We start from the raw sequence: 22,213 nt of genomic DNA, 5'->3' as shown, positions 1-22,213 counted from the left end.
GGCCGTGGAGGGTTCGCCGGAGCCTCTAAGTAAGTCAACTACCCCACTTTCCGACCACCCCCTGTTTCCGACCACCTAAAAAATTCATATTATCTACACTTAAAACTTTAATAACTCAATAACTATTGAACTTCAATGAAATCGCCTGTAGAATCACTTTCTATAGCACTAGAGCTATCATCTACCTCATCTTCACGATCTCCAGCTTCAATTTGTGTACGCCTTATAGCTCTAATCCCTGCGAACTTCGAATTTGGAGATACCACAACCTTTCGCCTTTTTCTAGGTAATGCTTCATCTAATTGATATTCTAGCTTTCTAATCTTATTCTCTGCCTCTAAGAGTTCATAATCCTTAGCATCGAATCCTTTTATAATCTTGCGAAATAGTAATCTTCGTGTTGGCAAATCGATCTCCTTCTCTTGAATCATTATATCTCTATATTTTCTGATATCGGCTCCTTTTTGAGGGGTTTTCCATTGAATAAACGATGAATATATATTCCATTGAAGAATAGGATCATCATCAGATTCAGGATTAAGTGATAAAACCTCTCTATTGCTATTTTCAAGCAAAAGTCGACTCATAAGAGGTTTAGCCATATTTTTGGGCCAAAGACCACTAGCTTGCCACCCAGACTTGATATTTTGAATAGTTAAACCTTCTATTCTAGCCTTCTGATAGCAAGAAAGGAAATTGCGCTTTCCAATTGGTGAGGAATCGGATGATAGACTTAATTTATTAAGTTCGATTCGATATGCACTTTTTAGGGGTGAGAACACAGATAAATCGAGTGGTTGTAGTACGTGTGACGTATGTGGTGGGAGAAGTAAGAGATATATGTTGTTATTAAAGCATTCTAACATAAATGCTGTAGTTTCATGGCTTCCGTGTCCGTCCAAAATGAGGAGTCTTGAATTTTCCGGCTGAATAGGGGTAGTTTGAGGGATATAGATCTTTTTCAGCCATTCTAAAGCTGTAGCATCTGTAGTCCATCCATTTTCTGTAGCGGTAAAGTTCCAACCCTTGAATAGAGTCAAATCTGTTGGAAACCATTGTTGTTGAACTGATTTTCCCTTATATATTACAAGGGGAGTAATGCTTTTTCCATTGGCTGAAATGCATTCTATAAAAGAGGTCCAAATTCGAGATCCAGGTTGCTTTTTTTGAATAAATCTTCGATCAGTGCTTCCTACTACTAGTCCATTAAGACCCTGACCCTCCATTATACCTGCTTCATCCATATTCCATCTGTTGGCCGGCTTAATAGCCTTGATTTCAGGGATTGCGAGGTTCCGGAACCACTTCTTAATAATATCAGATGTAGCACCTGAAACTCGTGCAGAATCGATTTGATGTTGCTTCTTAGTTCCAATATTAGGATGCCTTCGAAAAAAGCTATGTATCCATTTCTTTCCAAGTGAGGGATCCTCCCCTCGTACAATAAGGAGGTGCTCTGCCATCTCTCTGATTTGACGATGTGTAGGGCTAGTACCAAGAGCTTCCTGTACTAATATCCATTCTGCTAGTCGATTCTCCTGAATTGGAGATAACTTTTGAAGTATTTGTGCGCCTTTTTGATGCGAAACTCCACCATATATTCGATCGTGAAGTGTGGTACGTGGAACACCATAATCCAAGCTAGCTCTTCGTATGCTTGCTCCATTTGTAATCGCTCTAAGAGCCTCTGCGATATCTTCTTCGGTATATCTATTCTTCATATCACAATTATAATAATATCAAAATTTCAAATCAATTGATTAAAGCATTGTTGAGCTATTCAAAGTATAAATTTTATAATTACTCAAAGCGGTGTGGTTTTTGAGGTGGTCGAAAAGAGGGGGTGGTCGGAAAGTGGGGTAGTTGACTTAATCAATCCATCTCTTTTTACATAGTCAGCACCTTGTGGGTGCGGCAGCTATAGTCTGTATCTTCGAAGTGCTGGCTATCTTGATACATCAATAGCTTGGTTGACTCGTGTGTTGAGAGTGCTATTACCAGTCACTTCTTCCATCTGAATGGCCCTGCCCCAAGCTATCATTGAGCTCAAAAATTCATTTCTGCTATGATAAGAATGATTAACAATAACATTTTCACTTATGATTTCACTGTGTTTCTCACTAGTAAATACTGACCTATGGATACAGGCAGGACATCAGCCGCGACAGCTCACAACACCATATCCAGAAATTGGCTCACCATGCATCCCTGGAGATATTACCAGCCACGCGATTGGGCAGTATTGCACCATCTGCAAAGGAATGAAGATGCCCTGGGGCGGTTTCATGCCAATTTCCCGATATAATAAAATGCCAGTCTCCGTGGGGCGAAAAGGCACAATCTTACAAGCCGTTCAAGTCGAAAATTCTAATGAGATGAGATTGGTCGCCATGGCCACATGGGCAATTGTGGAAAACAGGTGGAAGGAGGCTGTCAGAATTAATCCCACAATCGAGCAAGTACGGATAAAAGCTGCTGCCCACGCTATTGCAGATATTTGTTTTACAGCCATGGCGTCATCCGAATCTCCAGACAGAGGCTTAGTGAGATGGTGGAATATATTGCATGAAGCTCTATTGAACCCCGACTGGACAGTAGCCAGATTCAAAGCACGATATCGCAGACCTAAAATAGTGCCAAAAGCCCCCGGAGTCGATTCGAAAGCAAACGATCCAATCACCTCACCTATTGCAGATGACGATCCAGAGGGGAAAGATGATGGCCTTGGATATGATAACACAGACCCCATATTGAAGGGTGAAAAGCTTTTGTTCCTTAGTCGCGATGGAGCCGATGGGGACGATGTAGACGATGACAATGATAATGAATACGAGGATGAAGTTGGAAGTTCAAAAACCAAACACGAAATATCTCCTTGGCAATTTGTTCCTGGACAGGATTTGAAGCCTGCTTGTTTGGCTACACCGGACACGTCAAAGTTTTTCATGGTGCGTCAGCTTCGCAAGGACCCAAGTGTCACAAACGTCAGGGAGTATCCACATATCGCTGGTTTTGATTGGAATGATAAGCAGGCTATCCATTCCTTGAATAGAGGAAGAAATCAATTCATCCTACGGACCAATGGGCCAAAGGTGCCGCCTCGATTAGCATGGTCGCAAGTTGAGAAGGATCTTTTGAGACATCAAGTGATCAAGGGTCTTCAACATGGCGTAAGTTTTTTCACTCTTACCAAGTAGTATGTAGCATTGCTATATTGTGCATGCTTGCTGACCTTGACCTGCAGTACACAAAGCATAATATGCCATGGGAGCAAGTTGCCCACAACATCAACGTCGACTTGGAAAAAGTAACACAAAAACAAGGTTCTGCACTTGCAATACCAAGTAAATGGAACACTGAGACGCAACGAATAGATTACAAAACCAAAAGATGCTGCGAGATCAAAAAAGATAGAACCGGGTCCGATCGAAATGCATCTGGTTGTATGAACCAGGCTACCAAGTTTGGTGATATCGACCTATTACTTCGAAACAGCATAGAACATCCCAGCAAGCGCAAGTCTATAGACGAAATGCTCAAGATAATTCAGGATGCCCATCAAGATCCTCCCTCATCTTTCGGGGCTAGCACGACTGCCTGTGCCGCGCGCAATACTGAAAGGCAAGTAGTGGACAAGGAAGAACGTTCAGGTGTTGAATCTTCTTCCACACGAATCGATAAGATGCAGGTGGATAGTGTTGATGACTCTTCGGATAAGGAGCCTCTCATGAAGCGTAGAAAATCAGATCAAGCTTACGGCAAGAACCCCTCGGAGAAGAGTCAATGAAAACATCAAACCTGTACGACACTTTGCGGCCTTCATTCGATGGTCATCTAGTTTCATGTTGGAATTTTCGCTACTCTTTCTGTTATTCGTCCAGTCCTGAACATCGCCAATGACGGGACTGCCACACTAAGGACCTCGGATCTTGAGCAAATTCGACACAACAGCTTCCGTCGGAACGATTTAGGGCTGTATTCCTTTGGTCGATAGGATTGTGCTACTTTGGAAGACTTAATTTGGTATGATAAGATTGGTCTAATGATAAGATAGTGCAGATATGTACAACACTGGGTTTAATGGTAGTTGAGCGCGATGGGGTTCTCCATTGGGGTATGCTTGAATTTTCTCGTTGGAACTTGCAGATGTATGGTGCAGCATATGAGCAGTTGAATCTCTGTTGTTCATTGCGAAGGATCGATATTGTAGGTAGTCTACATTCAGAAAGAAAATGTGGTTCAGACGGCCTTGAAGTCAATGTTCGAATTGAAGTGAACTAGCTCATGCACCTCATGCCGAATCTCAGCCGAAACGTGACATCTTTAGATTTTCCTACTTGAAGCTTATTACTTGGTAAACCATCGTCGTTACTCCGTTATCTACAACTCCATCCTAGTTTCTTCCTTCATTAAGCTTGAAAAGAAGATTTAAACACGATCCATACCTACATTGACATTGAAGAAATGGAATCACATGATTATGATATGGAGCATTATCACTCGTAACAAGCCAATCAAAACCACAAGATACAAAGATCGACGAATCACGGCGATCCCAGCGCTTTGATCACCCAGCGAATCGTGGAGAATAGATTCAGGGGAAAACAAACGAAGAATCTAGACGCGGGACAAAAGTATTGCAATCTTAAAAATTTCTCTCTTCTACCAAAACGGACTAAAGAGCAATGAATGAGCAAGCCACAATCAGCCCCAGATCCACAGATATCCCATTCTGGTGAACATTCACGAATTAATCTACTTTTCTTATGGTATTCTCTCTTGAGGATGGAAAGAAGCTAGAGACGGATTGGGAAATAATGAAGGTTTTGACATGGTAAGTGACTATGTTGGCGCTTCGAATGGGATTGCTCATCCGTTACTCTGGGGCCAAGAAAAGCGTGAAGGCTCTCAAAGCGGGATATAAGTAGCTAGCCAGGGGCCACATTGTCTGTTGGGTCCTCCAGATGTTCCGTTCCCTACGTGCTCTGGTATTTTCTAGGAGGCAGTGAAAGAATAGAAACATAATGAATTGGTATCAGAGAAGGTATTCCCTCGAGTATCACTCCGGCCAAACTAACGAATAACTCACGATACTGCAGGAAACTTTATGTGATGTGTAAAAGTACACAAATGCCATGCTTGCCTTGTGGCTCTGGCAAGAAAACACGGCTCGCCCCCGCAAACAATCTTACCCTGCTCTCCAAGGGACCAGAACGTGCTCGCATACTAGTAGTATCGCACTATCTATACTTAGTGCAATTGTGATTGTTTTCCTTGGGACTGTAGAGCTGAACTTGGTTCCCAGAATCATTTTTATACAAAGATTAGGTCATCTCTCTTTAGATATCCCATATCCATTCCTCTCTCAATTCATCCACTCATTTATCTTTGATTGTATCTTTCTTTCTTTTAAACTGTTCTCAGTCATTCAATATGAGAGTTTTAGTCATTCTGTCTGCCTTAACCGGCTTGAGTCAGGCTGTTGTCGTCGCTCCACGACAAGCTGTCAGTCCTTCGGAAGTTGCTGTCACATCGACCACTCTTAGTACAGTCACCAACACCATTACTACTGCCTACCCAGTTATCACTACAGCGACGACCTGTAATGTAGATAGCGTAATCCCAAAAGGCACTTGCTCGGCCGGCGCAGTTTGGTCTCTGACCGGAGGCAACTATTATTCTCAGCAATGCGGTGCATCACTCATTGGTGGAACTGTTATTCGTGCCTATGTCGAGCCCGTTGGAGCAGCTGCCACTTCTATCTGTGTGTCTATCTGCAATGCTCTCAACAATTTGAAAACATCTGCCAGTTCATGTAACGGAATTGTGTTTACCACTATTGGTGCTCTTTATGAGTGCTTCTTGAATAATGGACCAGTCACTCAAGCACCAGCTGCTGCAAGCGTGTTCAACATTGTGCAGTTGACCACTAATCCTTGTGTGGTCACGAGCACTGCGTTCCAAACAGACGTTTCTTACGAGACAATTACGTCTACGATTGAAGTCGTTTATACTTCGACTGTGACTCCATCTGCTGCTGCCAGTAGTTCAGTCGTCACCATTCCTTCAGCCGCTACAACCACCAGTACCAGTACTTCAGAAATTCCATCGGCAGCCGCAACCACTAGCACTTCTGAAATTTCTTCAGCCGCTGCCAGCACCTCCAACATCGTCATCTCTCCAACCAATACAACAATAATCACCTCCCAAGCCCCAACCTCAAAATCCGCCATCTCCTCAACTAATACAACCATTCGTACTTCCGAAATCCCCTCCTCAGCAACCACAACCTTAATCCCAACCTTCGCTCCAACGAATGGAACCATCAGTACTTCCCAGACCCAAACCTCAATCCCAACCTTCTCTCCAACCAATACAACCACCACTCCACCCCAAAACCCCTCCTCGGCAGCCCCAACCTTGGTATACACCAACTCCTCCATCTCTATCCCCACAACCACTTCTCAAACCCCAACCCTCCCCTCAGCAGTTCCAATCCTAATGTTCACCAACTCTTCCATCCCAATCCCCATCTCCACAACAACAACCACTACTTCCGCTGCAGCCGCTTCCAGTACTACTGGAAATGAGGATGAAAACGACGATGACGAAGATGTGTGTTACTACGATGACGAGGAAGATGAAGATGAAGAAGAGGAAGAAGATGAGTATTAGATTAGAAAATCAGAAAAGGAAGAGTCTAGATGGGAGTATGTATATGTGTGTATAAAGATAGAAGGAGGAAGTTATAGAATTCCAAGAGAGAAAAAGAAAGAAAGAGAAAGAGAAAGAGAAAGAAAAAGAGGAATAGAGAGCGGAACATGGGAATGAATAGAGTGCCTGCACACAGCTCATCGCAAATGTAATCGTAACGTTCTTGTATATAATTACTCTTTTAACATATAATATATAATATCCAGAATCAATTATCCAACCTTTTTTTACTTGAATTTGAGCTTATTACAACACAAGACTCGCTGTGAAACTTGAACGAATTGTAGATTATTGATCTCACCATCATTTCAGTTTGACCGAGTGTGAGGATTTAATACATACGTCTAACGCGCATATATATGTTTCACTTCCCCCTTCCTTCCAAGCCCTTTTGGCTTAATGTTAGTTTCTGGGGAACGAATCCATGATTCCTCACATACCCCGCCTTCCAATTTCCACTCGCAAGTTGTCTGCTCTCTAGCACTGGAATCTGATAGTTTTAACCACAACATTTTCCCGCGTTGTGGTCCTTCGTTTCCCATCGCGATATATACATGATGATTATCTTATAAAAATCTTAGATTATTTTGTAGTCACAAGAAATCCTCTCTCTTCTCTAATTCATTTTCTGTCCATTCTATGCTGGGAAAGATTCCTCGAAGATTCCTCCCTACATACGATCGCGGATCCACCTCTTCGTCATGCTACCCTTATCACGGATTTCAACCATTATCCATGCTGCAAATAGACGGGTCTGATAGGATTTGTACAAGTTTATAGAAACACATACCTCTAAATAAGAGATGAACTTAGCAAGTAGATATGTGATACAAATCCCATGTGTGATGAAGGACTGAATACCCGACCGAACTTTCACAAAAGCAGGTGCATAAGCGGACAAAAAGGGGTCATCACATACCTACCTAGGTATTTTTCCCATACCATCACTTCCCAACACGTCACAAGCAAGAACAAAGCACATCACAAATTCAATAAAAACATTTTCTTCATCGATTTAATTATCCTACACTATCATAAATAGAGACAAAGCACAAACCCAACCCGAGCCCAGATAAAGAAAAGAAAATTACCTCATAATCGTAAATGTGCTCCATAATCTCTGACTATCATACATATCCCAACCTTATTGCATCATGAAGAATAATAAAAGCTGTATGCACGCCATCGAGATTATCTGTTTTTGTAATCTTTACCATATCCATATCGCTATGTACCATACCGTATCGCCGTACCTAAACCTGAAATGAATGAAATTTTGTGCTGTGTGGAATTGCCGAGTGCCGAATTTGGGGGCTGGTGTCATCATTTTTCATGAGAACTGTCTCCTTATGGATGAGAATAACTGGGGAAAATGTTCGCGTGAGCTTTTTTTTGAATGGAATCTGTGCGAAAACAGTGATGAATTTGTATTGTCGGGAAACAGTAGTTGTACATTTGAGAATTTGCGGTGGAAGTTTTGTGTTTCTCAATGTGTCGATTGGTGACTGGAAATTGAGAGAACCCCAAAGCGAAACACCAAGAAGACAGAGGCTGAGCAACAATTTGTTTGTCAAGAAGGATTACAAGACAAGCATGCTGGGTATCAACACGTAGTAGAAATTCCACCGGCATGGATTTAGAAATAGCCTATTTCCTGCCTGAAGTGGCGTCAAACTGCTTTGCACTACTCTTGGGAAGCTTCAACCCAAACGCAGTGTTCAATGCAGATGGTTGGGATGTTGAAGGTGGTGATCCATCATCCTCTTCATTATCGTTGTGCTTCTTTAACATACGAGGAGGTGGGCTGCTTGAATAGCGACGGTGAATAATCTTTGGCTTCTTTGCTGCACGACCATTTCCTGTATCATATACATCATCGAACATGTGCACAAATCTCTTGCTAGGAAGGTCCAGAGTTCGCTTTGCCAACGGATTAAGCTCTTTGGTCGGCGCATTATACATCGTGCCGGAAGCCCTACTCTTGTGTTTCTTTGTTGGTGAATCGTCATCCTCATCTTGTTCATCATTAATAGCCTGTGAAAAGCTGCTGCGGGCGACGCGCGTGTCTTCCTTTGTTGGTTGACTGTTGGATTCTTTCTTCTCGTCACCAGCAGCTTGCGGGGGTCGATAGGGACCTCTGAGCATGCCACGTCCTCCCTTTCCACCAATTCCAGTTGCATCATTGATCAACTTGAGAATATCTGGGTATTTCAAGGCTTGTGTCTCCGTTGCAGAGCCAGTGCGATTGTAACCTACGCGGTCGCTGTGACTAGTCTTGAGAGCTGTGAAGCAAGTAGTTAGCTATCATATCTCAAGAATAAAGTGAATCCGTAATCGCAACCCGGGCCTCACGGCCCTTCAAGTTTCCAATCACACAAAAGCAGCAAGGAAATATTAACTTACTTCTATCTTTCTTGCCATTCTTTAGTTCTCTCTCAACTCCTGGTGCCAACTTAGATCCCTTCTTCTGTACAAAGCCATCGAATCTCTGTCTGAGTCTGTCTGCGATCTCATCCCAGTCAATCGTATGTCTTGTCTCACCGACTCTAATCGCATCTTGTACCTCTTCAAAGAGTTTATCCTTTTCCAGCTGTGTCCATGGAATTCGTGTTTCGGCAATGTTACCATGTGTACGCTTACGATTCTGAGCTCTAGCCTTATTGAGCTTCTTGATGTCGGCAGGATCATTCCAGTCAAATCCGGCAATTTGTGCGTATTGACGGAGATCAACTTCTTCGGGATCATCGACATTTTGGCGAGTCAAATAGAACTTGCTAGGGTCTGGGTTTCCGAGTTGTGCATTTGTGATGTCTGTTCCTTCAACAAAACGCCATGTAACATTGGCACGACCTGGTGTATTCTTCTTAACTTCTGGAATCTTACGAAAGTAAGCCCCTTCAAGTTCTTCTTCATCATCATTGCTATCGTAGAGCTCAACTTCCGAGGCCTCTTCGCGAAAACGTGGTGTTCTGGGTGTCGAGTCATGGCGGTTTGAAAAATCCAACCGACCACGCGATCGTGTGCCGTTTATTTTGGTTCCATAAACCAATGCAGACGCGGGGTACATATGCGTATAATACTCTTGAACGTAGCGGGGACTCCATTGTGGAGCATCATTACCAGTGCTATGCGCTCCTTCCCTCAACCAACTTACAAAGTCGAACGTGAATTGAACATATCCTGGACCTCTGCTCTCGTTCCTATTGAGATGATTCATAAGTTCACGAGCCTCAGCTTCGGTGCGCCCGTCGCGAGTGTTTTCATAGTTTATCGCATCCTCTCTGGTAAGCATCACTGGAATACCGGTCAAAAATCGTGTTGAGATTCGAGCTTTTTTAACGGCAGGTGCTGGATTCTTTGCTTGGAAGTTCCACTCTCCAGTTGTCTGTGCGAAGTATCGGTCGTGCGTCAAATTGGGATCTTTCAACAACTCATGGAGTGTATCGAACCATTGTGGTACTCGTTCGCTCTCACCTTCATCAGCCAAGGTTCGAAGCTCTTTGACCATATTTGCAATTCTATGAGCAACATCATGCAAATGTGGGAAGTACTTAAAAGTTGCAACGAGACCAGGGATGGTGGCAAGATCTTGTTCTATGATGCGAAACTCGATAAGTAGAGCAAGCTGGGCAATCTCGAAGGGCTCAGTTAAGTTTCTTACACCCTCTAGCAATGCACCTTGGGGGGGGACTTGGATTTTGTTGCCGTTCGTGTCGAGAGCCACTGGAAGTCTGTCTCTCCATGGCATTTCCATATATCGACAATGAAAACAAAATCTACCGATGGAGTGATTATACAGGAAAGGGCAAATTGGATTGGGTATCTCCTTGATGATCCGTGGCACATGTGGAGAATGTAAGGGACTGAGTGTTGAATCGAGTGGCATTTCTGATCCGTCTCTACGGTCGCTCGGCAGAGGGGTCTTGTGGGTAATCTTCTTACCGGCGGTGGGGGTATTGCTAGATTTATCATCACCACCGCCCCCAGTAACAAGGCCCGAATCGCGCTCTACAAAAGAAGTCGCAGGTCTTTGCTGTTCATCTCCGAAATTTTCGCGGTGAATTATAGGAGCTCGATCTTTTTCCTGGAAAGCAGCAGCGGCACTGAGAACATCCAAGCTTTTGCAAAGAGGTGACTTCGGACAGCTATACGTGCTCTTTTCTCCGTTCTGTTCCATCTCTCGTATACTCTGCATTATGTGTACTCGTCTGTGGTCGGATTTCGATTTTTCGCTAAGTGTTAAAATGAATTAGTATGAATACTTGAGATCTTCGATCAGGTAATTCAGGTGAATGCCTAGATCTTGGAACGTATGCAGTATTTAAACGAGAATTCTTAAAGACTGTTCAATGATATGAACCAGATAAATTTGAGTTGGAGATTGTGTGAGGTAATGTCACTGACGGGAAAATGTCAAGTGCGCTCGTACAGAATTGAGTCAAAGACGAAAGATGAAAGTAAGTGTACGAATTTGCTATGCAAGGGGGTAAGAAGTCTGAGTGAAGATATGCAACGAAGCGTGATGAAGATTCGATGCACAAGCGCAAGAAGGAATGATGATTTGCCTGGACGATTGAGAGAAAGATAGTCCAGAAATAGAGTGCACTCTACGACGAGGCTCTACTTACAAAAGTGAAGAGTGGTTGAGCTAAGTGCAATGCGGGAGATTGATCTATCTGCTCAGGCGCGAGGATAGAGAGAGTGGAGGAAGTGTATTGTGCAGGAAGAGAATTGCTTTTATGAGAAGTGCTTCAATTCGCAAGAGTGAAGAATAAGGATAGGCAAAGGGCTCGAGAAAGAGATAGCATAGAAAGAGCTGGAAAGGAAAGGATGCGCTTACTGGAGGTGAAATGAACTTTTGGAAACTTCGAGGATATTCTCACGAGAAATCAAGAAATCGTGTCAAAGATGTTAATGCTGACGAAAGATGTGGAAATCCAATATCAAGAAAAGATTGAAGAATTGTTGTTGCTAAGAGACTTAGAGAGAGTTGTATGAGATCGAGATGTTGATGTTGTGAGGATGGAAGAAGTTGTTATGAGAAAGAAAGAAATCAAAGAAGATGAAGATTCGGGATCCTTTTGTATCAATGTTGAACTTGATAGAAAATCTTATTCTGCGGTAGAATCATCTATCACCCTTTACCCCGCCCTTGGTACGGTGGTTGCTATGTGAATAATATATAACATATGTAGAAACAATTTTTCTTCTGGGGAAAGTGAGGAGTGAATGTTTTAGATGGTTTGGATGGTATTGTTGTTTTTGAACATACATTTTCTATTCCCACAGAGCCGTACATGTTCCACTCAAAACATTCTGTTTAATACTGTGATCTATCTTGTGCCTTGGTGTATGGATATCATCGGCATGAAGATAACCTCAAATGTTATCTTTTTTCATTCACCATTTTCGGGTGTGTATGGAATGTAAGACTCATGTTGGCTCTTTGCTTTCTTCAACATCCTAAGTTCTATGAAAGGAAGTATGTGACCCTCTCCTTGTCTCTCTTCTAGATGATAGTTTCAATGAAGAATTCAAACAAATCTCACCTTGTCTCTTGTCAGAATCTAGACTAACCAGTGAAACGTATATGTTAACTTTTGAAGCATTCGAACGGAATTTGTTCAAGATTTTGGCGGATATTATATACCAACTCACAGAGATGAAGGATACTACATCACCATTTCAATGTTTGAGAAGAAGCTATTGCTTAACTATATTTTGTGCATGGAGGCAAAGAGTATGAAGGAGGGTCTTGATCCAATCCCGTATCAGTAGCCGCCAGCTCGTTTTCTTCTAGCCTCATATTATTACAATTCACACGTACTCCTCCACTCTAGCCTCCAAGCTCTTCGAGGCGAAAGAGGAAAAGAGGAAAAAAGGAGGATTAGGAACCTCGTCAAGCTTCCAAGCGAAATACCGTGCAGGCCAGCTAGATTATTAGAGATGATTAATCTTGTGAGAGAATGCTATAGGGAGATAAATGAGCAGATCTGGTTTCACGCTGCATGATTATTTTATTTCGATTAGTCTTGGTAGCAAATGTATTTTAGGTCAAAGTTAAAATCAGAAACTTTTCCATCTGCAGGCACTTATTACTCAGAACATTATCCGCGTGTACCTAGTCCAACTTCGAGCGTCGCAGCCCCCTATCTGATCATCAAGCTAACTTTTATCATTTTGGGCTTTATGTGTCGGCGACGTGTGTGAAATTTCAAAAGAGTGATCAAAGCTAGCATTCATATCATGAAACAAGTCACATGTAAGAATAAACATAAATGGCATGCACAGAACCTTGATTTCGATCTGTATAAAACCCAGTCTGTAAACACTCCAAACGCCGTGGAATGCCATGGTATCAAAATAGTCGAAGAAATCCGGCAGCTCCATGATCCCAAGAAACTGTCCCGTCCGTGTCCCATCATGATTCAATACGCCCAAAAGTCAGTTAATGACTGACAGATGTTGCTCGCCAAGTTTCTAGCTGCTCTAGAAGTCAATCGAATCCCCATCACCCTCCTCGTCGCCAGGTGACCAGCTTCCGACGGATGTATCAACAGGAGAGCGTCTACCATCGATAGTTACGCTAAAAGCGATCATCGTTAGTAATTTGAAATCTCTAAATCCTCAGATCATGCGAAACTTACCGAGACTTTCCACTGGTCTGTGGGTTTGACTCAAGAGTGTTAATCTCCCAGTGACGACGAGCCTTGTTCAGTCTATCAACATGCTCCTTATTGCTCCAATCGAATTCATCGATATGCAAATCGATGCGCTTCTTCTCGATCTTTGTGGGACTCCTAATATCATAGCGACGAAGGATGAACTTGGAATTGTCGGGTTGGCCAACAACGGCAGGCGTCAAATCTGTATCACCAGTAACAGCCCAAGCAAAAAATGCATCCTGGATCGATCCCGCACTGAGTTTAGCCTGGCTGAACCCCTGATTCATCGGTGGAGATTTACTCATGCTGGGACTGCGGCGATGCTCTTCAGACTTCGTATCACGAGGTGTGATTTGCAGAGGACCAGATTTGACTGTCTTGTCTGTCAAGTTTACCCAGTCATCCTCCTCATCGTGGGCCTCTACATCAGCCTTCTTGAAGTCCCCTGCCCTATAGGCACTATCTCGGCGGTGTCTCTTATGATCACCGAAGAGACCGGTAGGAACGATCGCATCTGCGAGGTTGCAGAGGAAGTTTTCGCGGAGGAGGGCGGATTTTCCTTGGTGACCTGGCTGTCCAAATGGTGGAAGAGGTGCTTTGGTGGGTGGAAGTTCTTGGTTCCTCTTCTGAGACATTTGACCTAGATTAATTCTTTGTTACGGTTAGTGAATATAATTGATTGTTTGATTTTGCAAGTAGAAACTAGGGATGAGTGAAACTGCTGGCTAATCTTCAGGTAGATACCATGGAGCAGTTGAGAGTAGTGAACTCAGGGTAGATTCTCAAGTCTTTGATAGTAGAATATGCTTAAAATTTGATGTCCTGAACTAAGACAACTTCTGCAAAATAGATGCCTTGAACGATGGTGTGTTGCAAGTATCAAAATATGCACAGAGGGTGTGAACTTGGTTGTTTTGTATGAGTATCTTGTCCTTGAAGGTCTTTCCAAGGATAAAATTTCTCAGATCCTTGATGTAAGAGTTTTCTAATGAAATAAAGAAGTTCTCAGGTTTTCAAATAATCTGTTTATATAGATAAATAAAGGTACGGCCATTTGTTCTGAAACGACATACAGCTGGTCGGCAGGTCGACGACAGTATGTCCAAGGATTCATTATTCACATTTGTTATAGGAAACTAACTCGAACTAAATGTTATCAAATACAAATACATTATTCGTGAAATGATTCAGGAAAGTAATTAGACAGAGTTATTTGTGGAGTTTGTGGTTTCTAACATTATTATTTACTACAAGTAGGAGGGGGAGGGGGTGATTGATTCAAATGACATCAGATGAAATTGATTTGTCCAATGGTTAACGAAACTGGGTAGCTTCTACAGGTAGCTCTCTAGGTGAATACCAAAAATAATTGTATAAGAACACATAGGCAATCACTGGGATTCAATCATTTTCACTTGCACATTCATAATCTGCCTTTTATCGCATTTTAAGTAAAGAATATGCAGAGCCATATCAAAGCCTATCCTATTTCTTCTTTATTATATAATTGCTAAACCACAGTCAGGAATACCACTTTCAAGTACAAAGCTACAATGTAACGAAGCCCACCCGGGTAGGTAATGAATTCTGAATCCGTTGCTTCACTTATCGAATCTTTGGGTACACGACGCATATATTTTATTCTTGAAGCCTGGACTTTGCACACGAACTATGATTGAAGTGACTCGCAATGAATGGAATAAGATCAAAATTTAGAGAGAACAAGGAGATAATCTCAATTTTTCAACGGAAGATCTTTATCAAAAGGTTACATCTTCCAAGTATTTCCTCTTTGCTCTGGGGAACCTAGAGATGGACATAAGATATTAATGCGCTTGTTTATTCTTTACAATTACCGACCTATTATCTATCCTCCTAAGTACTGAAGACTGCTTCATCCAGCTTCCCAACTACTCTACATTCTCAGCATTTTCCGCTCCGAACAATGGATCCCTCAACTCAGTGTCCACCAAATCTAATTTATGAACTTGACTTAATCGGTAGCCAGAGCCAAACAGCAACTCCAATATTCTCGATCTCAAGATCCAGGTACATCCGATCAAAGAGTCTTTCTTCGAGTCCCTTTTGTGGACAGTACCCGGTAGTTCCGATCTTTGAATATTGAAGCAATTTGGGGATTGGCATCGGGGGGGTCGCTTAGGCAATTTTGACCACTGGAAGCTCGATTCAAATGCCCCACTACATGAGAAAACAAGATAATGAAGCTTGGTTAACGTGGTTTATTAGTACGTATACCATATCAGTATATATATTATTATTTTTATATACAAAAAACGGCTGTATATAATCATACACTTTTTTTATTTATTAGTATAATTTAATTTTTCTTTATATATATTATATTTATTTATATAAATAATATGAAAATGAATTAAAATAGTAAAATCTTATAATAATAATAAGATTATTCAAAGAAATTGATTTTTGTAATGTAAAGTATAATATTCTTAAATTACAATTGAGATATCTATAAAAAGATTAAATTTTATAAATATTTTATTTTTATTATTTATAGGGAAACTTTTTTTAAAAAAAATAATGATTAATAATTTAAATAAAAATATTAATAAAAGACTAATTTTGATGTATTTTGAAGTGGTGCATATATTGATATAATGTATGTACTGATAAACCACGTTAATACAAAACTGTGAAAAGGTTTCCATAACGGAGTATTGTCATATTACTCGTCCATAGTCTCTCATCAGCACACTTTGTGCTTCTATCTTACATGACATAAGGATACAATTAACATGAATTGCTGGAAAATAGAAGCAATTTTGGGACTTATGAAGAAAAGGGGGTCGCAGTTGGTAACTAGCTATGTTAGTCTGCGGCATCCACTTGGCGCGGCAGATGCCCTCTCTGAGCTTTGTAGAAATTGTAAGTAAGCAAATCTTGTCTTACTCAGAATTTAACCTCCGAGACAGATGACAGTTCGTAAAAATAATACGCGAATTTGTTCGCTTTATGCACAAAATACCGCAGAAAGTTTGCCAATTGCTTGGGACAAACAATTTTCCCTCCAGTTTATTCAACAAGGTGTTTGGTGATCCACTCGAGCCAGCCGTTACGCTCACCTCATTTGAGCGTATTCCACAATGTTATGCGCCAAGTGGCCGTGGAGGGTTCGCCGGAGCCTCTAAGTAAGTCAACTACCCCACTTTCCGACCACCCCCTGTTTCCGACCACCTAAAAAATTCATATTATCTACACTTAAAACTTTAATAACTCAATAACTATTGAACTTCAATGAAATCGCCTGTAGAATCACTTTCTATAGCACTAGAGCTATCATCTACCTCATCTTCACGATCTCCAGCTTCAATTTGTGTACGCCTTATAGCTCTAATCCCTGCGAACTTCGAATTTGGAGATACCACAACCTTTCGCCTTTTTCTAGGTAATGCTTCATCTAATTGATATTCTAGCTTTCTAATCTTATTCTCTGCCTCTAAGAGTTCATAATCCTTAGCATCGAATCCTTTTATAATCTTGCGAAATAGTAATCTTCGTGTTGGCAAATCGATCTCCTTCTCTTGAATCATTATATCTCTATATTTTCTGATATCGGCTCCTTTTTGAGGGGTTTTCCATTGAATAAACGATGAATATATATTCCATTGAAGAATAGGATCATCATCAGATTCAGGATTAAGTGATAAAACCTCTCTATTGCTATTTTCAAGCAAAAGTCGACTCATAAGAGGTTTAGCCATATTTTTGGGCCAAAGACCACTAGCTTGCCACCCAGACTTGATATTTTGAATAGTTAAACCTTCTATTCTAGCCTTCTGATAGCAAGAAAGGAAATTGCGCTTTCCAATTGGTGAGGAATCGGATGATAGACTTAATTTATTAAGTTCGATTCGATATGCACTTTTTAGGGGTGAGAACACAGATAAATCGAGTGGTTGTAGTACGTGTGACGTATGTGGTGGGAGAAGTAAGAGATATATGTTGTTATTAAAGCATTCTAACATAAATGCTGTAGTTTCATGGCTTCCGTGTCCGTCCAAAATGAGGAGTCTTGAATTTTCCGGCTGAATAGGGGTAGTTTGAGGGATATAGATCTTTTTCAGCCATTCTAAAGCTGTAGCATCTGTAGTCCATCCATTTTCTGTAGCGGTAAAGTTCCAACCCTTGAATAGAGTCAAATCTGTTGGAAACCATTGTTGTTGAACTGATTTTCCCTTATATATTACAAGGGGAGTAATGCTTTTTCCATTGGCTGAAATGCATTCTATAAAAGAGGTCCAAATTCGAGATCCAGGTTGCTTTTTTTGAATAAATCTTCGATCAGTGCTTCCTACTACTAGTCCATTAAGACCCTGACCCTCCATTATACCTGCTTCATCCATATTCCATCTGTTGGCCGGCTTAATAGCCTTGATTTCAGGGATTGCGAGGTTCCGGAACCACTTCTTAATAATATCAGATGTAGCACCTGAAACTCGTGCAGAATCGATTTGATGTTGCTTCTTAGTTCCAATATTAGGATGCCTTCGAAAAAAGCTATGTATCCATTTCTTTCCAAGTGAGGGATCCTCCCCTCGTACAATAAGGAGGTGCTCTGCCATCTCTCTGATTTGACGATGTGTAGGGCTAGTACCAAGAGCTTCCTGTACTAATATCCATTCTGCTAGTCGATTCTCCTGAATTGGAGATAACTTTTGAAGTATTTGGGCGCCTTTTTGATGCGAAACTCCACCATATATTCGATCGTGAAGTGTGGTACGTGGAACACCATAATCCAAGCTAGCTCTTCGTATGCTTGCTCCATTTGTAATCGCTCTAAGAGCCTCTGCGATATCTTCTTCGGTATATCTATTCTTCATATCACAATTATAATAATATCAAAATTTCAAATCAATTGATTAAAGCATTGTTGAGCTATTCAAAGTATAAATTTTATAATTACTCAAAGCGGTGTGGTTTTTGAGGTGGTCGAAAAGAGGGGGTGGTCGGAAAGTGGGGTAGTTGACTTAAATTGTGGAATATGCCAAGCGAGTGCCAAGTTCCGAATATCATCATCATCAACCTTAAATCGGAATGCCGAAGTTTTTCAGTACCGCAGTATTGCCATGACTGTAGGCGCAGCCATCTCCAAATATTCAAATATATACATACCTCCCGCCCAATGATGTTGAATTTTGATTTTAGTTCGTGTTTTTTTTAGTTTCTTTGTCTTCCTCTCTTTTCGTCAATACGCGAAAAATCTACACCTGTAAGAATGTTACTCCTTCTCGCTGCATTTGCAGCGACAGCAGCTGCTCAAACCTTCAATGGCACCTGTCCAATTCCATTATCACAACAGCGCACCAATCTCACCACCATTGGACAATGTTCCGCCGATTTAGATGTCATTGGGCTGGGATTAGAAGCCGTTCACGAGTATGTACGTGCTCCCACTGGATTAGGCTTGGATCCGGATGGCAACATTTTCTTCACCTATGCACGGAATATGGAGCCACAAAACTGGACTCTCACGAAAGCAACAGGCTTCAATAGTGAAGCTCCATGGCCATCAGCTGAATGGCAAAATTGTGCTGCGGGCCAAAATGCTTCAGAGTGCTTTGTAAACGTACAGAATGTGGTTTTGGACGCGGAAGGAAAGTTTTGGGTTATTGATAGTGGAGTGCCTAATGGAGCGTATGTTTATCTTTCTATTTCTTCGTCTACGAATTCAGGGGCTTGGTGCTTTTTTGAAGTGTGAAACATCAGCTGACATTTATTTAGTTCCTACCCCACAACCTATGGAGCTAAAATTATGGCATTCAACTACACTACCGGAGAGCTAATCCGTAACTATATCTATCCACCTGAGCTTTACTATGCCAAAATCCAGTTGAATGATATTAAAGTCAATAATACTCTTGGCACCGCCGGATATGCGTTCGTTACCGAGGACTCAGCATATGGCTCTATCACAACCATAGACCTCGATACTGGAGCTACCGTTAGACATCTCTTCAATAGCACTTTTACTACCCCTGATCCACATTTTATCTCCATGTACAATGGAGAAGTCATCAGAAACTGGGTCGGTACTACATCTTCAAATCTCAACTCTGGAACAAACGGTATCGCGTTGACTGGGGGTAATGTGTATTGGGGTGTCAAGGCTTCTAACCACTGGTACTTTGCGTCTCAGGAAGCTTTCATCTCTAACTTAACAGACGCAGAGATTGAAGCTGTGGTTCAAAATCCTGGCAACTTCCCATCTGAGCAGGCAGGATTTACAGCTGATGACCGTGGAAGAGTATACATTTGTGCTTCTGCTGTATGTTACTTACATTCTATGATTCAATACTATTACTAATTTTTACCGCAGCAAAATGCAATTCTCTATGCCGACACTCGCCAATCCGAAGTCACCGATGAGGTCAACGGTGTTCCAGCCGGTGGTGAAGGCATGGTAGCAGCTGCGAATTACAACCTCAAGACCCTTGTTCGTGGTGGTCAAGTTCAGGCTGCTGATACAATGGCTATCTTGGATGGGTGGCTATATTTCACGACTAATCAACAAGGACTCGCTCCTGGTAGACAGTATAAGAACATTGATAAGCGAAGAGGTCCTTTCAGAAGTTATCGTACCTGGATTGGAAGAGGTCCCGCTATTTAAAATCTCAGCGCTCGCGATACACCTCAGATTTTAATGATGATAATTACTCAGTTATGTAGAAATATATTAAAATAGAATTAACTGTTTATATCTTGATTTGTGATGCTGAAAGACAAGCCCCGGATTTGAGATGTTCCGTTCACAGTTCTGGAGCTCACAATGGAGAAAAGGTAGCTGCGATTCATGGGTCTCAACTAGAGGTGATCAATCTTAGAGTCAAATATTCTACTCTTGATGCGCGGTTCTTACATGTACTAGCATAATCAGTCAAGAGTCATGTCATGTGTTATCAGCGAGTGAGTTGAAGATCCGTGTGAACTTGTTTAATTCAAAATGAATCTTATCGCATAAACTAACTAAGTAGCTATGATGACTTCCTGGGCGAACTACAAGCAAGTGCAATGTAGTCGAGGGGTGTGGATCCAATATCGTGACGAAGACCCAATATTGACAGAGGAACAATAAATCCGAGCGAAGCCATGTCTGTGTCCAACAGATTTCCCGCAACGAAATACACCAGCTTTATTATCATCAAGGGAATTAAAGAAATCGACAAAAAAGGAAAAAGCATTCAAAAGGCCAACCGTAGTGAACTCGCTATGCCAACATCGGGGGGGGTTTTGCCATGGACAATTATCAAAGAAAAACAGTTGTCTCCTAGACATAAGGTTGCCAAGAGTACATTTCGCAGTAATGAGCGCTGATAGAATGAAGGCTTGTAGTAAGAAAGCTTGTTGAGATGAGAGTCTTGTGAAACTGTAGAGATATCGCTGTTGAATTCGTAGAATATTTAAGGCAGATCCATGTGAATATTCTGCCGATGGTGAGACATTGGTGGTTGAGCAACACGATTTTTGGTTTAGAGGATTGAATCGCACGAATACCGAAGACGTTTCTCAAACTTCTTTGGAGATTTACTGAGGTCTAAATACGTCCAAATTCATCAACGCAAGCTTTTGTTATTCTGGAAGATTGACATTAGCTTGGATCAAAAGTTAAGTTCTGGATTAACTTACCGACACAGAAACTTTCTTCACCTGCAGCTCCCTTGCTCTCTATAGCAAAATAATCTCTCCATGGTCCTCATTGTTGACGGAATGCTCCAACTCAAGGTCCATTGCATCAGGGTCGTCGTTGAGATCCAGCGATTCGATTTCTGCAGGTAGACTCGATGATTGAGGACCAGCTATTGGCGAACCGCTATTTGTGGAAGCAGAGACCAATTCTGGGTTCAAAATTAACGATCCAACGGAGATGTCAGAGGAAGATGCGAGGGCAGTTTGACTGGCGCTTTGAACTAGATCGATAGAGTTATTCTGAGCTTCAAAAATATCAGTTACAATCTCAAATTCTTCAGAATATCTGGAATAAATACCATCACCTCCATCAGCCTCTCCATCAATCATGTATTCATTGAGCATCGCGTTAGCCAAATATCTGGCAAACTCAGCTCTGCGTTCGTCGACACATTGTACCAGATTTGGGAACCATGCTCTCTTTAGTGACTTGGGTACAACGCTCCAGCATCTCTCTCCAACTGAAATATCAATGCCAGTCAATCCAAATGTGACGGCAGCAAGTCTAAAAACATTGAGCTTATTGATATCATCATGATTATACCAATCGTGGTGGCGGGCATGGGAATATCTATGCATGATAATTTGCTTAGATCTTACTTCGTCGTCGACTCCCCAAAAATGAAAATGGATGAATTTATGAGGCTCGGGATTTCCCAAGACAGCGGCAGTGATGTCTTTTCTCTGCTCGATTGTCAATGATCTCGGATCAGGGACCGAATTTTCATAGCCGATGAGGAAATCAGTATCGCTGTTCCTCTGGACATCAATTAGTATATTTTTCCTCATCAAGGATACATGTTATATCATAGCTAAACATACAAGCAAGGTCAAAGCAACGTCTACAGATATCTGAGGTGGAGACATAATGAGTTTGTAGTAATTTCAAGTCTTAAAAGAGGATGTTGAAAATCGTTTCTGGTGAATGCCTTCAAAACGTTCTAGAGCCATGTTAGCATGCTGAAAGGTAGAGTCACTTGTTGGACTTACTTAATCCTGAATGTTCTAATGAAAAATTGAGTAGGGCTACTTGTGAGGGATGTATGTAGGAATTCAGTGCAACTCAAATTGCTTGGTTTGAACAAGTATCTGAAAGGTGAAGGGCAACCCAA

General features: G+C 41.6%; 8 protein-coding genes across 8 annotated transcripts; 3 read left to right on the top strand and 5 right to left on the bottom strand.

The window, feature by feature from the left end:
• Positions 1 to 122: 122 nt before the first annotated feature.
• Positions 123 to 1,721, bottom strand: EAF01_008604 (uncharacterized protein; the record flags this gene model as incomplete). Its single annotated transcript, XM_038916860.1, has 1 exon — positions 123 to 1,721. The coding sequence occupies one exon, from the start codon at positions 1,719 to 1,721 to the stop codon at positions 123 to 125; it is 1,599 nt and encodes a 532-aa protein (XP_038768222.1).
• A 129-nt stretch (positions 1,722 to 1,850) lies between these two features.
• EAF01_008603 (uncharacterized protein) lies at positions 1,851 to 4,287 on the top strand. The gene is made up of 2 exons (XM_038916859.1): positions 1,851 to 3,170; positions 3,245 to 4,287. Exons 1-2 carry the CDS (start codon positions 2,100 to 2,102, stop codon positions 3,785 to 3,787), a joined length of 1,614 nt encoding a protein of 537 aa, XP_038768221.1. The 5' UTR covers positions 1,851 to 2,099; the 3' UTR covers positions 3,788 to 4,287.
• A 1,146-nt stretch (positions 4,288 to 5,433) lies between these two features.
• Positions 5,434 to 6,675, top strand: EAF01_008602 (uncharacterized protein; the record flags this gene model as incomplete). The annotated part of the gene is made up of 1 exon (XM_038916858.1): positions 5,434 to 6,675. The coding sequence occupies one exon, from the start codon at positions 5,434 to 5,436 to the stop codon at positions 6,673 to 6,675; it is 1,242 nt and encodes a 413-aa protein (XP_038768220.1).
• Positions 6,676 to 8,361: 1,686 nt separating this feature from the next.
• EAF01_008601 (uncharacterized protein) lies at positions 8,362 to 10,909 on the bottom strand (the record flags this gene model as incomplete). The annotated part of the gene is made up of 2 exons (XM_038916857.1): positions 8,362 to 8,996; positions 9,118 to 10,909. 2 exons carry the CDS (start codon positions 10,907 to 10,909, stop codon positions 8,362 to 8,364), a joined length of 2,427 nt encoding a protein of 808 aa, XP_038768219.1.
• Positions 10,910 to 13,203: 2,294 nt separating this feature from the next.
• EAF01_008600 (uncharacterized protein) lies at positions 13,204 to 14,014 on the bottom strand (the record flags this gene model as incomplete). The annotated part of the gene is made up of 2 exons (XM_038916856.1): positions 13,204 to 13,300; positions 13,362 to 14,014. 2 exons carry the CDS (start codon positions 14,012 to 14,014, stop codon positions 13,204 to 13,206), a joined length of 750 nt encoding a protein of 249 aa, XP_038768218.1.
• A 2,625-nt stretch (positions 14,015 to 16,639) lies between these two features.
• Positions 16,640 to 18,238, bottom strand: EAF01_008599 (uncharacterized protein; the record flags this gene model as incomplete). The annotated part of the gene is made up of 1 exon (XM_038916855.1): positions 16,640 to 18,238. One exon carries the CDS (start codon positions 18,236 to 18,238, stop codon positions 16,640 to 16,642), a length of 1,599 nt encoding a protein of 532 aa, XP_038768217.1.
• Positions 18,239 to 18,633: 395 nt separating this feature from the next.
• EAF01_008598 (uncharacterized protein) lies at positions 18,634 to 20,025 on the top strand (the record flags this gene model as incomplete). Its single annotated transcript, XM_038916854.1, has 3 exons — positions 18,634 to 19,052; positions 19,140 to 19,683; positions 19,735 to 20,025. The coding sequence occupies 3 exons, from the start codon at positions 18,634 to 18,636 to the stop codon at positions 20,023 to 20,025; spliced, it is 1,254 nt and encodes a 417-aa protein (XP_038768216.1).
• Positions 20,026 to 21,080: 1,055 nt separating this feature from the next.
• On the bottom strand, positions 21,081 to 21,968 carry EAF01_008597 (uncharacterized protein; the record flags this gene model as incomplete). The annotated part of the gene is made up of 2 exons (XM_038916853.1): positions 21,081 to 21,860; positions 21,924 to 21,968. 2 exons carry the CDS (start codon positions 21,966 to 21,968, stop codon positions 21,081 to 21,083), a joined length of 825 nt encoding a protein of 274 aa, XP_038768215.1.
• Positions 21,969 to 22,213: the final 245 nt, after the last annotated feature.

The sequence above is a fragment of the Botrytis porri genome (assembly GCF_014898465.1).
Source record: "Botrytis porri strain MUCL 3234 chromosome Unknown BPOR_011, whole genome shotgun sequence".
NCBI classification, from domain to species: Eukaryota; Fungi; Ascomycota; class Leotiomycetes; order Helotiales; family Sclerotiniaceae; genus Botrytis; species Botrytis porri.
Note: the sequence above shows the minus strand (reverse complement) of the source record. Positions and strands in the feature narration are given on the sequence as shown.

Excerpts from the sequence above, each read along its gene's own strand:
- EAF01_008603 (XM_038916859.1), top strand. The coding sequence starts at position 2,100 with ATGATTTCACTGTGTTTCTCACTAGTAAATACTGACCTATGGATACAG. Across the intron at positions 3,171-3,244 it reads TCAAGGGTCTTCAACATGGC|TACACAAAGCATAATATGCC; the intron begins GTAAGTTTTTTC and ends CTTGACCTGCAG.